The sequence below is a fragment of the Merops nubicus genome, unplaced genomic scaffold, assembly GCF_000691845.1.
Source record: "Merops nubicus isolate BGI_N331 unplaced genomic scaffold, ASM69184v1 scaffold15339, whole genome shotgun sequence".
NCBI lineage: Eukaryota > Metazoa > Chordata > Aves > Coraciiformes > Meropidae > Merops > Merops nubicus.
In genome coordinates this window covers 41242-56804 of record NW_008631796.1, presented here as the reverse complement: position 1 = coordinate 56804, position 15563 = coordinate 41242, and the positions used below count along the sequence as shown (strand labels likewise).

The 15563-nt window shown below is 51.8% G+C and overlaps 1 protein-coding gene across 1 annotated transcript in view; it reads right to left on the bottom strand.

Annotated features, from left to right (window-relative positions):
- Positions 1 to 268: 268 nt before the first annotated feature.
- The window catches only part of RBM6 (RNA binding motif protein 6), a 51641-nt gene continuing 36346 nt past the window's right edge, over positions 269 to 15563 (bottom strand). The window contains exons 7-22 of the mRNA XM_008947711.1: positions 14092 to 14152; positions 13234 to 13302; positions 12121 to 12372; positions 11575 to 11735; positions 10845 to 10942; positions 10311 to 10353; positions 9637 to 9697; positions 8639 to 8730; positions 7783 to 7935; positions 6749 to 6838; positions 5887 to 5976; positions 5011 to 5274; positions 3775 to 3849; positions 3105 to 3202; positions 1832 to 1943; positions 269 to 550 (exon numbers count right to left, since the gene is read on the bottom strand). Coding sequence (XP_008945959.1) covers positions 425 to 550; positions 1832 to 1943; positions 3105 to 3202; positions 3775 to 3849; positions 5011 to 5274; positions 5887 to 5976; positions 6749 to 6838; positions 7783 to 7935; positions 8639 to 8730; positions 9637 to 9697; positions 10311 to 10353; positions 10845 to 10942; positions 11575 to 11735; positions 12121 to 12372; positions 13234 to 13302; positions 14092 to 14152 — 1845 coding nt within the window. The 3' untranslated portion in view covers positions 269 to 424. The remainder of the gene's footprint in view (positions 551 to 1831; positions 1944 to 3104; positions 3203 to 3774; positions 3850 to 5010; positions 5275 to 5886; positions 5977 to 6748; positions 6839 to 7782; positions 7936 to 8638; positions 8731 to 9636; positions 9698 to 10310; positions 10354 to 10844; positions 10943 to 11574; positions 11736 to 12120; positions 12373 to 13233; positions 13303 to 14091; positions 14153 to 15563) is intronic.

The window sequence follows — 15563 nt, the reverse complement described above, 5'->3', positions numbered from 1 at the left end:
CTCAAGGCCTTGGGACCGTCCCTGTTCCCAGCTCACATCCTGACCCACGAGTACATGGCTCCAGGAACAGCAGGTGCTGAGCTGGCAGGGAACACACTGCAGGACAGGGGCACTGCTGGCAGGGTCACCGAGCGACCAGACCTGTCCCAGCCCCACAGACATGGCTGTAGCTCCCAAGGACCCAAGCAACAGAGGGCAAAACACAATGGGAATCTCCCGAAGCATTGTATGCTTTTAAAACATACCATTTTAGCCAGGAGACAAGCACTGACAAATTTTAGGTTTTATTAAAAAAATCCTAGCAGCAAAACCTGTAACAATTCAAAAAAACAAAACAAACAAACAAACAAAAAAAACCCCAAAAGAACATGACACAGAGAGAAAGAGAGCTGGCGAGAGACAGGCTTGGGGTTTCCTCCACCCTTCACTCGAGTTCCTTATAGCGGGCAAACATCACTCTCCTGACGGCGTCGCGGTAGGTCTCATTGGACTGCCTCTTGCTGGGCTTCCCCTGCACCCCCAGGCCAGGGCCCTTCTTCCGATTTTCTGCCTGCAAACAGACACAAGCTTGTGTTAGTGACTTCTCCTCTCTGCTGGCTGTTGGGAAGCTCCGGGGAGAGGCAGGCCCCTGGGAGCTGCCTGCAGCTCGGCTGTGTTTGCACAAGCTCAGCTGTTCTGCCCTCTAATGGAGCTCACATGGGCTCCAGGAGCAAACTTGGAATTCCATCCAGTTTTTAACGACCGGCTTTTGCAGCCAGCACCTGAATTGTTCAGTAATACCTGTCTGGACTTAGCCTAGGAGAGCAGGCCCAAGGCTGGAAGTTTCTCTTTGCTTTTAAGTCTGGCTTATCTGAATATCAGTGATGTGATCAATTAGGCCAAGAGATCAAAGTCCTGCAGGGCTGAAGTGGGCAGATGGCTCTGCCTGGCATGACTTGGAAGCGGGCAGAAAGCCCATCTCCAGGGCGCTGCTGAAGGCCTTCACAGGCACAGCACGAGGGCTGTGCTTTGCAGCCCATGGCCCGTCCCAGGAGCCCTGGTGGAGCTCAGACCTCCAGGGCACGGCGCCGGAGCCCTTTATATGGCCACGGGCAACTCCCCGTGAGGACTGAGCAACATCTGGGGCTGGTCTCTGCTGCCTGCACAGAAGAGGGAATCCTGCCTCCCGCGTGGGCTCCAGTGAGTGTGCGTCACGAAGCCCCAGGTATCTCTGCCACACGCCGCCCGTTGCGGGGCAACTGTCGGCAGATAAACTCTCCGCAACAAATGGAGGCCCCCTGAGAGACCCGCCAGGGTCCACCCAGCCCTGCCTGTCCCTGAAGCCCTTTGCTGATGGGGACTCCGCTCCTCAGGAGATGAGGTACCCCAGGGTTCCCTTCCCAGGGCCAGAGCCCAGGATGGCAGCGAGAGCCCCCCGAGCGGAGCAGACACAAAGCATCAGGAGCCCCGTGGCTCTGGCCATGCCCATGGCTCCCTGAAGCAGCTTCCCCTTCTCCCCAGCTCACGTGGCTGCAGAGCACTGAGCTGGTGACCTGCTCAAACCCCAGCTTGGCTTTGGGCAGGTATTAATCAGACGCTCACATCCTCCCTAGTCACTGTTACTCTGTTCTCACACCCTCCAGATCCACATAAATTCTAATTTTTTTCCACTGTCAACACACTTGGAACCCCTCCCAGCCTGCAAAGTTAATTAGCACACATATTATTCCATCAAGCGGGCGCTGAGACTTGCAGCCTGGCCTTTGTTTTGCCTGGGAACTCCCTTCAGCTGCCCTGGGAGACTTTACCAGCAGCAGGACAGTGATTATTTCAAAAGGAAGGGAAGACTCACCTCCGCTGGTGATGCTGTGCCCTGCTGGTTGTGGCCGAAGCCCTTCTTCCACCCCATGGACTGAAACGTTCGGTTCCCTTTGTTGTTACTATCCATCCTTGGGTCACAGTCGCTGTAAAAGAGGCAGAGGCAATTGGCCAGTCTTGCAACGCTCCAAACACATGCCAGGGATTTTTAGCCGTGCTCATAGCACCTCCACTGACATTTCAGCCTCTCCGTAGGGAGAGCCAAGTCTCCTGCAAGAAGCAGACTGCCCAAGGAAACCGGCACAGTGGATTCTGAGTGCAGGGCTCAGGCACCTTTGACCATGTGACTCCTCGTCTCGCCTCAGGGGAAAGCACATCAGGGCACAGGAAATGAGCTCAGGCTCCAAAATATTTGTTGTCTGAGCAGCCAGGAGTGTTCTGTGCTTGCATTTCTTAATCTGAATTTTTGCAATAGCTAGAAAGTGAAGGCTAATCCCTGCTGGTCCATTAGATCTTTCTCTCCTCCCAGTGCTGCGGCCGCTGAGGTCAGTGACGCGGTGCTGATCCGGACACCCTGTCTCCCATCTGGTCATTACTCATCCAAGACCATTAACCAAAACCTGTAGGTTTGAAAACCACTCCGCACAAAAATAGCTTCCTCTGGGCAAGTTCTACTTTCTGTCTGGTGCTGCCCCTGCACACAAACTGGTTTAGTTTATCCACAGCTACTCCAGGAAAACAGAGGAAAGCAAAGATGTGGATTTTTAAGCATGGAGGAAAGGTCTCCCGGGGTGCTGTACCAGAAGGGAACAGGCACATCACCAGTTGTGACTACAGCACATGCCTGGCAACTCCTCAGCCCACTGGGCTGTGGAGAGCCCTGCACAGCACACACCCACTTCCCCCGTCTCCTCTGAAAGAGACAGAACCGGCTCCCCGTGTTCCTCTGCGTCAGCCAAACAGATGAAGCAGCTTTGCTCTTTCTGGAGTGGCTGGATGCCAGCACAGTAGGACAGCAAGAGCAGCAGGGCTGGGGTAGATGGGAACAGGCTGCACGTGGCTGGGCACCCCAAAACACCCCATCTCATCCACCCTGCTTGTCTCTGCTTTCCCCCAGACCCTTGTTTCCACCCTGTGCTACAGACCTCGGGCCCCGCAGCACAAGATGCTCATGCTTTGGGGAACTCTGCCCACAGGAATCCAGCGGTTCCTCACCCTGATCCCCCTCACTGGCCGCATCCTGGCCCTGGTGTGCCCAGCAGCACACGCGCCAACCCCAGAAAGATCCGACCCAGAGCAGCCACTACCTCTCCGAGTCCCGGTCGTATCTGAGTCGCTTCCTCTCTGGTGAATCCATCTGCTGGAATTTCTCTCTCCGGTCATTTCCTTTGTCTTTGTATCTCCCCTTTGTAACAGAGAAAACAAGCTAAGTGTGGGAGCTATGAAGTATTCAACACTCTACAGGAGACTGCTCTGCAGCCAGGTCTCGTCTCATCGTCTGCTGGCTGGAAGTCTCTCCCAGGGACACACAAACTCGGGATGTTTCTACGACCCACAATCCACTTATTCTGTCCTGATGGCATCCGTCAGGCTGACCCAGACCTGTGGTTTCAGCCTTTCAGCTATGGCACCAGGGGCAGCTCTGTGACCTACCAAAGGACAGTCCCAGCTCTCCCAGTCCTGGCCAGGCAGCAGCAGCCCACAAACTGCACTGACTTCAGATGGAAATCTGTGTCCTATTTAGCCCAGAGCCCAACACTGGCTTGCAAGACACCAGAGCCACACTCAGACCCTTCTGGGGGGGAAGTCACAGCAGTATCTACAGGCCTGAATGCAGTGTGCCCACAGCTGCGACTCTCTGGGAGGCATCTGATGCCCAGGCTGCTGATACAGGTGTGTAAGTGGAGGGTCTGCCTGAGGCCAATATCCCCCTAATGCAGCACCACTAACAGAATCTGGTCACTACCACAAACCCACCTCACGCTCCCTCTTCTCCAAATATGCCAGCTCCTGCTGAGATCGTTTGATCTTCATATGTATCTCCAGGTTTTGCTAGAAGGAGGAGAAGAGAAGCCAGTGTTAGCAGAGGATACAAGCTGTCAGGGTCATCACCAGTAAGAAGCACAGGCAACACAGCATGTTCCTGCACCTGCACTATACCAGACACAACAGCTTCTCTTGGCTTGGATCAGAAATCGTGGGGCGAGCAGGACTATGTCAGGGATTGTCTCCCTGCACTCAGCACTGTTGAGGCCACACCTCAAATCCTGGGTTCAGTTTTGGGCCCCTCACTGCAAGAAGGACCTTGAGGGGCTGGAGCATAGCCAGAGAAGGGCAATGAAGTTGGGGAAGGGTACAGAGCACAAGTCTTGTGAGGAGCAGCTGAGGGACCTGGGGGTGTTGAGCCTGGAGCAAAGGAGGCTCAGGGGAGACCTTCTGGCTCTTGACAGCTCCCTGAAAGGAGACTGGAGCTAGGTGGGGTTCAGGCTCTTCTCCCAAGAAACAAGAGGATACAGCTTCAAGTTGCACCAGGAGAGGTTTAGGTTGGACATTAGGAAAAAACTATTCACTGAAAGGTTTGTCAAGGCCTGGAGGAGGCTGCTCTGCTCAGGGAAGTGGTGGAGTCCCCACCCCTGGAGGGACTGAAAAGATGCACTGATGTGGTGCTGAGGGACATGGGTTAGTGGTGACCTTGGCAGTGCTGAGTGAATGGTTGGATGCAATGATCTGAAAGGTCTTTTCCAGTCCGAACGATTCTGTGATTCTTGCAGGCCAGATAAGCCACTCCCCCCCAAGGAGGCCAGGAGCCCTTCCTCTCCACAGTGCAGAAGGCAACTGGTCCTATTTTAACCTGCATGCTGCTTGGCCCTCTGAGAAGCAAGAGATGAAAGGCAGCGCAGAACATGGGGAGGCACGTGCTAAGTTCTTCCTGCTATCACACCCACATGTGCCAGCACCCTCCTCTCCTCAGCCCTGAGCTATCTCACTGCAGCTTAGAAAGTCACACCTCGATGTCGCAGCACTCTCATGGCAGGCACAAGCAGCTCACAATGCTCTGAACAGCGCCGTGATGGGAACTTGGCCTGCTGCTGTGTCAAACCCAATGCAGCTCTTCCCACCCAACTGTCCCGTCTTTCCCAGCAGATCACAAGGCTGCGGAGCCCGCGGCAGCCTGCGGCACACACCAGCTCCCAGCTGCCAGCTCCCCCATACCTTGTGCAGGTTGGAAAGCTGCTGGTGCTTGATGAGCACCTCCTTGTTGGGGAACTGCCTCCGGCAGAGCAAGCAGGCCAGCTTGTTCCAGTCGGTCAGCTTGTCCTCGCCCACCTTGGCCTTCTGCGGCTGGTCCTCCCGCTGCGCTGGCGGGAGGGGAGGCAGCAGCCACTGCGCCTGATCCTGACCCTCTTCCTCCTCCTCATTGTCACTGTCCCCTCCGTACTCTCCCAGAAGTCCTATCAGAGGGTTCACCACTTTGGGCTGAGGGGAGAGGCAGAGAAGCGTTTCGATCTGCAGCCACGCGGGGCTTTGCTCCCCCAGCCAACCTCCCTGGGACTTCTGTCCCCATTCCAGCCCGGGAGCCAGAGAGCGGCGTCCCAGCAGCATGGGCAGGGAATGGGAAGAGGCTGGTTAGCCAGCATTTAAACACCACAGGCTAGAAGCCCTTCTGCTCTCCAGCCAGGCTGTGCTTTGGTGCCAGGCTCCCCCAGTCTGCCTCACACTGAAGCCCAAGAAGCTGACCGAGAAGTTTGGCAGGTAGCTGCCATCAGTCACTTCCTTTAGCAATGGAGATCAGTGAGGCTGGGCCCTCCCCAGCCCAGAGGTGGCTGGAAGAGTTTTCTGCCTGAGGACTGCTTGAGTGAGAAGACCCAGCTTAAATGCAGGTATTAAATTTCCCCATGCTAGAAGCCCACAGAGAAGCTCGGAGTTATAAACCAAACTTCCTTCACCATCCCAACTCAATGCTCCCTCTTCTGGCGTAAGAAACTGTCGCCTCTGTCCCTGAAGGTCACGGTCAGGCTTTGGTGAGTCTCTCTAGCCACGTACCCCAGGCTCCAGGGAGGCAAAGCCCAGTCCCATGGAGCTACTTACCGTGGCTGCGCTCTCGTCCTTCTTCACAGAGGGAGGTAAAGGTTTTTTAAAGACATCTTCTGCAGAGAACTTCTCCTCCCCAGTCTCATTCTGAAACAATTAAGATGAGGTGGTAAGACATCACAGCACAGAGTCAGTGCAGGCAAGAGCTAAGCACCCACGCCAGGCAGCTGGTAGAAATGAGGTGGTGGTTTTGGTGGGAGACATTCCCATCCTGGGGAACCCATAGCTCTCCTGGAGCTATGCTTCAGGATAGCTGCAGCAGCTCACCACGCTGTCCCAGCCTGCCCCACTCTCGCTCTCTGCTGTACTGTGATGGTGGCAGTGGCCCCATCTGTGCCTCAGGCCAGTGAGGTAGCTGGGGCAGGGCCAGCTCACATTTGGACACCTCTGTGTGGGCACAAGGAACATGAAGACCAGGTGCAAAGCCACCCTCACAGCCAGCAAGTATGGGAGCAGAGAAACGCACCGCTCCAGGAAAAGTGACCATCCTGCTTCTCTGGGAGAAAGGAGATGACACACAAGTAGTATAGGCAGGGAGGGGAAAGGACAACAGCACCAGTTTTCTCTGCTGTGTCTGTGGTACAACATGCAGCCAGGCTCCAGCAGCAAGGTGGTGGTTTTCAGGATCTCCCTTACACTGGGCAGAGAACACCAGAGACTGCAGTCACCCAGCACCGCAGCAGGACGAGCCCACGGTGCTCACTTGCACACTGAGCAGCATGAAGACTAGGCTGGGGTGAAGCTTCACATCTGCATGCTTTGCAGAGAACTGGTCTGATGACCTGGCCATGCTCTAGTTTAGTGGTTCATTATCTGCTCACACAAGACTGGGGAAGACAAGCACCACACAGCACCTTACCGGGCCTGCACTCTCATCCTTTTTCACAGAGGGAGGCAATGGCTTTTTGAAGACATCTTCTACAAAGCACCTCTCCTCTCCAGGCTCGTTCTGAAAAACCCAAGATTGGGCATTAGACCAGCAGGAGCATAGGGGTCAGAGTGCACAGAGCAGCCAGGAAAAACGATGGAGATTTCTACGGGAGATGTTTTCACCCTCCACTCAAACAAGACCATGTTTCTTCTAGGTCAGTGCCTTTGAAAACAGGCAGTCTCCTCACCAGATGAGAGTTCTTGGCTGGCTTGGTGCCAACCTCAAGGACAACCACTCTCCTTTGGGTCCCAGCTGCTCAGGACTAGTCATGCCACAGACTACTACTACACTAGTCATGTTTCCAGACCAACAGGCAGGAAAGAAAACAAAGCTTCCCCATTTGTGGCTAAACCACTTCTACCAACTCTCCCAGTAATCCTCAGGCCCCATCAGTATCATAGTGCTGGGCTGTGCTCAAACACCACTTTGGACTGGGGTCCAAACCAACAGCTCCCATGGTGGCAACACGGTGTTTTCTCACAGGGAGCAGCACTGGGAGGCACTGGGCAGGATGAGTCTGCATCTTATCTTGGGTCACTTGTCTTCCTGCCTGTCAGTGATGTCTGAAGCAGGCAGGAACTGCAGCTAGGGGAGGGCTGGGTCTCTGTTATTAGCTAAACTTGGTATGTTTAAACACCTCTGTTGTTCTTCTGTCGGCTCTGTTACAACACCTGGGTGCTTGCAGCAATGTGAGTGAAATGTGTCTCAGTTACCTTGAATATAAAGAAGGGATGAGAAGCCCTGACTTAATGGCACGAGACAGAAATTTCAAGAACTTAACTCCTACCTGGCCAGTCAAAAACCATGTTCCTGGCCTACTCCTGACCCCATACATTTCATCATTTTCTCACTGTCTCTCGCTTTTTTAATCCTCTACATATTACTTTCCGCTTTCTAACCTCTCTTACCTCAGCCTCCTGGCCTTGGATCTCTGATCATTTTGAACATCTGGAGGGATTTACCTTAGCAGAAGTACTTTTCCCTTTCTCCTTTTTGTCCCTGTTGTCCCTGCTGTGTGGCTCCTTCCTTCCACTGGCCCATTCTTGGCTCCCATGCCGTCGCCTTCTGCTCTCCGTAGGTGACGAGCAGCCCTCTTGGTCTATCGTGACTTCTCTCTGAAAGAGGCATTTGGGAACAGACTGAGCCAAACCCCTGCACTCTTCTTACTGGGCTTACTGTCCCTACTGGGTTGAGGAGACCAGCACTGTAAGAAGGGACTGCAGAGCCTCGCACAGCTGACGGCAAGAACTTTTCTGAGGCAGAAGGCAGTCTACCACAGCCAGGTCACCAGAGCACTACCCCACTTGCCCAGAACATGGACACTTCCAGTATCACAAAACGAAGATGACGGTCCCAGAGAATCTCTGCTGACGACTCTTTTTTTGGCTTCCTTGTAACAGATGCTGGCTAGGGTGAGGCAGCAAAGAGACCACAGATGAAAACAGAGCTCTGCTGTCCTCTTTTAATACAGGGAGTCACATATCACTTGTCTTCAGTAAAACTTAGCAAGGATGCTCTGCCCATAGGTCTACTGACTCAAGAGCAGAGCAAAAAACCCTCCAAACACAGGGATTAAGAGGCTAAAGAGGCAACTACAGTAACCCAACACATAGCCAGTGGGTTCCTAGCCTCTCATTCAGCCAACATTCTGGAAGGTGTATCCCTTTTACACAAGTCAGAGGACTGAGTGAGAGAAACAAAGCTGCCTCTATACTGTCCCGTGCTAGCCTGTCTTCAGGCTCTAGCTGTGAAATATCTCCACAGGAAGGTCATTTGTAAGAACATAATGAGCGTAAAGCTTCCTGTCCACGCACTCACCTGTGTCCTGGGGTCATAGTACGTCCCAGCTATGGGATCATAGTAATTCCCAGTTTCAGGATCATAAATGTATGTGGACACATCTGATGGAGCTGAATAGAGAGACAAGAGTTAACACCACAGCCTTCCAAAGGCAGAACTTGCTTTTTACAAAGGCGGAAGCATGAGTAAATATCTCACTGTTGAAAGGACCAAGAGCAGGAAAGAAGAATTTTCCTCTCATGGCAAGAGAGGTTTGAGTATCCTCACATCACCCGACTTACATCTTCTTTTCTTTAAGCAGCAAGAAGGGAGACAGGTTTTCAACATTCCTCTGGTTTAGGACTTTGGCAAAACTACCACATCAAAACACGCTTAGAGGGGCTGTGCTGAGATCACCAGACCACAAACTTGACCAAAGATATGAACTCCAGTCACTTCCCTAAGAATGGAGTAATGAGAACCAGGCTCTGCATCCACTCACCCCTACGCAGAAGGAAGATCTGTGCTCTTTCAAAGAGCTCCTACTTAAAGTGATGACACTCCCCACATCCCTTCCGTCCGTGGGTGCATGAAAGCTCCCGACAAGACAAAGCCAAAGGCCTTAAGGGTAGGCACAAAATGTGAGGAATTCCTCTAATTTCCAAAGCATCATTAGACAGAGCTCAGTAAGTTAGCAAAACAACCAGGAGTGTTCTTCCAGCTACTGGCACTGCTACATAAAGTGTACTTTTTTCTATCTCATCTAGAAATTGCCCCATCAGTTTATCACAACAAGGAAAAGCACACAGCAAGTTTCCTTTATCTGCATGTAGTTTTGCACAATAAGAGTAGAGAGAAAACACATCATCAGATAGGAAAATGTGACTAAACAAAGCTGGCAAAGGAGCTCAGAAGTGGGTGTAGCAAACAAACCTACTCTTAGCCTTTAAAAATACTTTTGGGCTGATTTCTACATGTCAGTGCCCTTTAAAGGAAGAAAAGTCGCCACAGTAGGAGTGAGGCAGAGCTTAACTTACACTGTGCTCTGGTGCGTCTCTGTGATTCGCCGCCCCTCCTGTCTCTCATGCCCCTTCTGCCCTGGAGTACAGCAAACAACACAAACAGATCAGAGATTCCTTGACAATCATCATATTGCTTCTCCTTCCTCTCACAGACCTGAAGTTCAGGAAAACAGCTCATTTAGCTATCCTAAATAGAGCACATGCAGAGAGAGCTTTTCATCTGCCGAGCGATGGGCAGTGTTGCGAAGCACAAGACCTCTGCGGCTTCCATCGGGCTTCAGATGAGGTGCTCGTGACTACCCATTTGAAGCCTCCAACCCACCCGGTATGGGAAAGGCGTGTACTCTAGAAACAAACACTAGAGAAGAGACACAGAAAACATACAGGAACATTCCCTCCGGGAACAGAGCTCAGCCATCATTTCAGCCAGTCTGTAAAAGCGTGGTGGAGAGTAATCCAGCCCAGAGCTCCCTCGAGCAGCATCTGCACTCTGACTTGCACATCTGTGCACATTACAAGCCACATGTTAGGGGCAGAGTAGCAGTAAAGAGCACATCCAAGCCTTATCCCAGCTTCAAACACACTGAACGTTCAGCAGCCCAAAGAATAAAGGCCTAACAAAGTCAGGCTTATAAGCCCCAGTGCTCCCTCCCTTTCCAGTGACCTGCAGGGAAGCCGTGCAGACCTACCGGGCCATAGTAGGAATTGTCACTGTGCTCCCCATAGTCATTCCTGTTGAGATAAAGGTTGCAGGTTAATGCCAGTCTGGCTTCACATTCGCCTCCGTATACTCAAAATGATCATCAGGACCAATAAAGGCAGAAAGAACATCTCCCCTGGCTACATGTTGGGTTGTGTCCATCCCAGGAGACAGAGAGACTTTGTAGAGCACTGTTTCTACAAGAGTTATGATCACATTCTGCTGTATCTACAAAGACAAATCTCTCCAACTGCTTTTTAAAAAGCTGAACCCATCAATTCCCTCAAAATGGGATTTGATGGCTGGACAACAAGAGGCCGTGCGATATGATGAATAATCCCATACTGCTCAATCCTTGAAGCTCCTTCTAGCTCTGATGCCTTCACCTCTCAAACACATCTTTAGGTTTTGGGAACATCTGTGCTAATTCCTGTCCAACCTTTAAGCCCCTGGTCTGACAGCACAGCTCCGGCCTCGCAGCACACCACACAAAGGACAACCCTCCTGCCTCATCAGCCTGTACCTTCTCCTCCCAGTAGCAAGGTTCACTTCCACCGTACGTCCATCAATGCAGATGGGGGGATCCAGATTCTGCAGAATCTTTAGCAACCTCAGTGCCTCCTGTCAAAGGAAAGCAGAATTTCACATCCATGAGAAGGAAACATAAGCCTGTTTCCCCGAGCCAGTCTGCCTGAAAGGAAGGCTTTGTGCTTACATGATGACCAGAGTATGGACAGGAAGCGCAAGACTGTTGTCTAAATATTAGTGAAAGGTATTTAGGATGTGACAAAAATGACGAATGCATTGTTAGGTTCTCTGCTTGTCCTATGACTGTTTTCAGCAGCCAGGTAGGGACCGAATTCTCCTAGGGCTGCTAGACGACGCAGCACAGTGGCTGCTGTGGCCCTCAGGAGTTTTGGGGAACACCCCCTGGACCAACCCCAAAGCACAGCTATGGAGACTGGGAGTCACCCAAAAGGGGAAAATGCAAGCCCTCCTAGGTGGGACTGTTAATTAAGATTCTTGCCTTCTGCAAGCAGGAACCATTCAATTCAAGTCACATTGCAAACAAAATATTTGTGCAAGAGGTGCTCCAGTTTAGGAGGGTCTGTGAAGAAACATATTGAGGCAAGAAACTCCTTCAGCATCGCGGCTTGTGACAACAGGCCATTTTTTATACTTTTATGGCTTCTTTGTTTCTACAGACCATAGATGCCAACAGAGGGAGCACGTGAAAGCAGGAAACTACTCACAGCATGTGAATCCAGTTCAATGAAGCCGTAGGTCTGCCCCATCCGCCCAGCCTTGTTCTTCATGATGCGCACGCTGGAGGTGGAGAGACGCACGTAGGGGGCCAGGAGCCCCACGATCACTTCGGGGGGGGTGAACCGAGTAATGCGCTTCAGCATAATCGCTGTGAAGCACAATGAGGGAGGCGGTCAGGAAAGGAAAAGCAGTAAAAAACGACCACCCTGCTACCTTTTCCTTCCCAGAAAACAGAGGAGAAAGTAGGTCCCTCCTCAAAGAATCTCAGCCCAGGGTAACTTCTGGCCAAATCGACTTTGGCTGCTGTGCTAAGTTAACTGCACCATCCTGAAGCCAGCTTGCCCTGGATGAGATTCTCCTAAAGGCAATTTTCCAGCACCTTTGGAGGTGGACAGCCCATCATTACCTGCTGCCATCGATTTGCACAACATAGAAACAGCCTCCAGAGGTTTTAGTGAAATGCTGCCCTTCCTGCAGATAGCCTCAGGGAGTACAAGCAAGAGGAATCCAAAACGGGGGCCTGTGCCACTCACTTCTGCTTCCTCCGCCATCCTGTGGCGTGGCTTCCTCTGCTTCTCTCTGAGAAGGCAGCTCCTGGTGCCGGTCCATGTCCCTTCTCCTCTCCTGTGAGGGCCGCCGCTCTTGCCCTTCATCCCTCTTCCTTGGCTCCTGTTCCTGAGGCTGACACTCTTGCTGTGGAGCAGGAACCGAGGGCTGGAGAGGCTGCTTTGGAGATCCTGGTTGTCCTGATAACTCTTGCTCAGGTTTTTCAAGCTTTGTCTCTGCTGTTGGAGAGGAGAAATGCACTGGTTCCACAGACAGTGTTTCAGCATGTATTTTTCTTCTCCTATCTTCTGGCCACTGCAGCAGTGCCCCTTATAAAGGGTTAACCTGTTCTGCCCTTTGCATGTCCTGTGTCTTAACACTCTGCAGACACAAGGTGTGTAAAAGACAGGCTAGATACTGCTTGTTCTTCCACTGACTTGCTTCATGTTGGGCTCTTTTACCTGACCTCTCCTGTCAGAGACAAGAGGCAACACAACACAGCCACTGACTTTATCAGCTGCCTACTCACCACAGATGAGGCAGGTATTATGTGGAAACACCCTGCCCCCCAGCCTACCTATGCAATACAGAGAAGATAAATCCCATCAAGTTTCTCTGCTTGAAGGCCTATGAAGCATCTGGCTTCACTTCAAAAGAGATCCCCACCTGAGCTTCTAAAGCTATTGGAAAGCAAAGCCAAAGCTGTGGGGCTGCAAAGTCAGACATCTTTGCAGACGTCCCTTCATCTGCTGCTGAAGCCTTCTCCCACAGAGAAAGAAAGGGGGGGTGCAAGACTCAGCGCAGCAAAGCTTCACATTTCATTGTCCCCCAGAGCACCTCCCCATTCTCACAGTTTGGGCAGCAGGCAGCACAGCAGAACACAGAACCAGGCTGCATGTCGATGTGGGGAAAGCTCCACAACTCATGTTAGACATGCCCATACTAATCTGTCTGCAGTTTTCAGCATGCAGAGTTCTGGCCACTCTTCATCAGCAGAACCTCATGTAGAATTTGCATGTGAAACCAGCCCGCGCATGCCGCTGTGAATACTGCCTATGCCAACCAACCAACCCCAGACACGGGGAGAGCAGTTCTCTTACTGAATTCTTGCTCAGCTGGTGCGTCCTCTCCCTCAGAAACACCTCTGGACTCTGGGCCTGCTCTGCTCCCTGTAAGAGAGGCACATTACAGTCCACTTCAAGACTAACAGTCACAAAGAGCACAGGAACTTGTGCAAAGCTGCAGTAACGACAGTGCATGCCTAGAGAGTTTTATTTCACCCAGCAGTCAAAGGACAGTCATAGAGATGTTACTACATTACACGTTTTCACAATCAACAAAAGAAGGTCAATAAGAAGCATGCACCACAATCTGTCTTCACAGCATCTCAAAAGCTCTGTTTAATTTGCTCCTCGGCAGTTTTATTACAGCCCACAGCTGTGCTGGGCCAGCTACATGAATTTTGCCTTCATAACACTGATGGAGGAGCCACAGTGCAAGGAAAGCACAACCACGGGGACAGTGCTTCAGTAAATAAAGAGTTCTGCATCAGCCGCTATTCTAATGCCCTTCTGCCTGGGGTATGCAGATAAGAAACACAAACCATCAGAATCTGCCCAAAGATGGAGTCAAAGCTTACAGGGTGCCTGGAATACCTGCTCGTCCCAAAGAAAGCTGTTCTTCAAGGGAGCATGTTTCGGCTCCTGTACTCTCCTACACTGCTTTGTGCAGTAACACACCTCTCCACCAAGCCTCACAAGAACAGAGACCCTGGTGGCAATACAACCATTTGTAACGTCCTTAGTGAGGACAGGGAAAAGGGTCTAAACAAACCAAAACTAATAATCCTCCTACAGAGTGGTCAGCTCATCCACCAAGAGGGATGCCAGAAGAGAAACCTACTTCTTGGGGCAGGTGAAATTTTTAACTGACCAAGCACAGGGACCAGATATACTCACCATCTCTTGGGAGCTTGCAATAGGAACAGGAAGATCTGTAGCCCACAGTACACACCTTACACTGCAATGGAAGATGACAGTATGAGGAAGTCATGTTTTGAAGGCAGTGGTACAACCTACTCCAGAAGACCAGAATCTGCAATGCTTTCAGAGAGTAACAGCCACAGAAAAGTTACAGTGAGAGCCTGAGAGACAGGATGGGTAATGGCAGCAGCAGCCTGGGCTGGAATGGGAGGGAATTGCTCACAACTGGGACTGCCTTGGGAACAGGATTTTCACACAACTTCCAAGCACAGGTTTGTTCACGCCATGGAGGCACCTCACCAGGCCATGTGGTGGGACCCTTCCCCCTCTCAGGTGACACTGGACTACGCAGCTCCATGTCAAGCACCACACTGCTGGCCACCCTGTTGTTTCACAGGATCCCAAGGTACCTTTGTATTCTCTAATCTCAACTCATTCCTAAAGCAGTGACCAAGTCCTCCTCTGAGCCAAACTGCAGATACTGATGTAACTTGCTGCTGAGGGAGAGTCAGTGAAGAGCTGTCTGCTAACCAGGGGTAGAGCTGTAGAGGCTTAGACAGTTAACCCATCACAGAAGCCAGGAGCCCTACCTTCACAACTCCCTCCAAACACAGCATTCTCAGCTTCCTCTGCAAGCTCTCTGTAATTGCATTGCTTCTCTTCCATACCCTTTTCTCTTCCTCTGAGCGAAGCCCTGTAAATGCTCTGGGGCACAAGGAAGCTCTTTCAAACCACGCTTGTGCCCCACCACAGCAGGGACGTATGCTCTAGCTCCTCCTCATTGCACTGGGTGCTGTTGTGAAAGCACTGCTTGGAACTCCTGTCTCTACCTGATCTCTGGAGTGCTGCAAGCACAGACGAGGCGCTGAGTGATGGCTCTGCTAGCAGCTGAGCTGTAGTGCATCCAATTAGCCTGGATGAAGGGCTTTGTAGCCTACTATGACCCAGTGGTCCAGGTGGGAGTCTGACCACAACCCATCCCTTCCCACCCTGCTGCAGCCTCTCGGTGTGCAGGCAGGGGGATGCAGGCAGCCCTGCCCTTCGCTCCAGTGCTCTTCCCAGCCCACCACAGCCCAAAACGGCGCTGCTGGGAGAACCCTGGGGAGGGCACAGGAACAAAACTGGCCCTGGGGCAACTGCGCCACCCCAGGACCGGGTTCCAGGCTGTACTAACTGCTGCCTGGACTTGGACTCGTTTCCACGCTTCCTTCCCTGCTGTACTTGCTACATTCAAACCTAGGTCCCAGGTTCTTGTGTAAGACACAGAGGTGGTTTGCAGTGTTATGCTGCTCAAAGCTCTGGTTACCTGGGAGGTGAGGACACTTGTGGTCACACAGGTGAACCAGAGTGAAAGCCTGTTCCATTCCAGCTGGTAGAATCACTTTCTCACTTTGGTTTTTAAGGAGAAAGGATTCACACACTATTTTCCCCACATGTTATAAATGGAA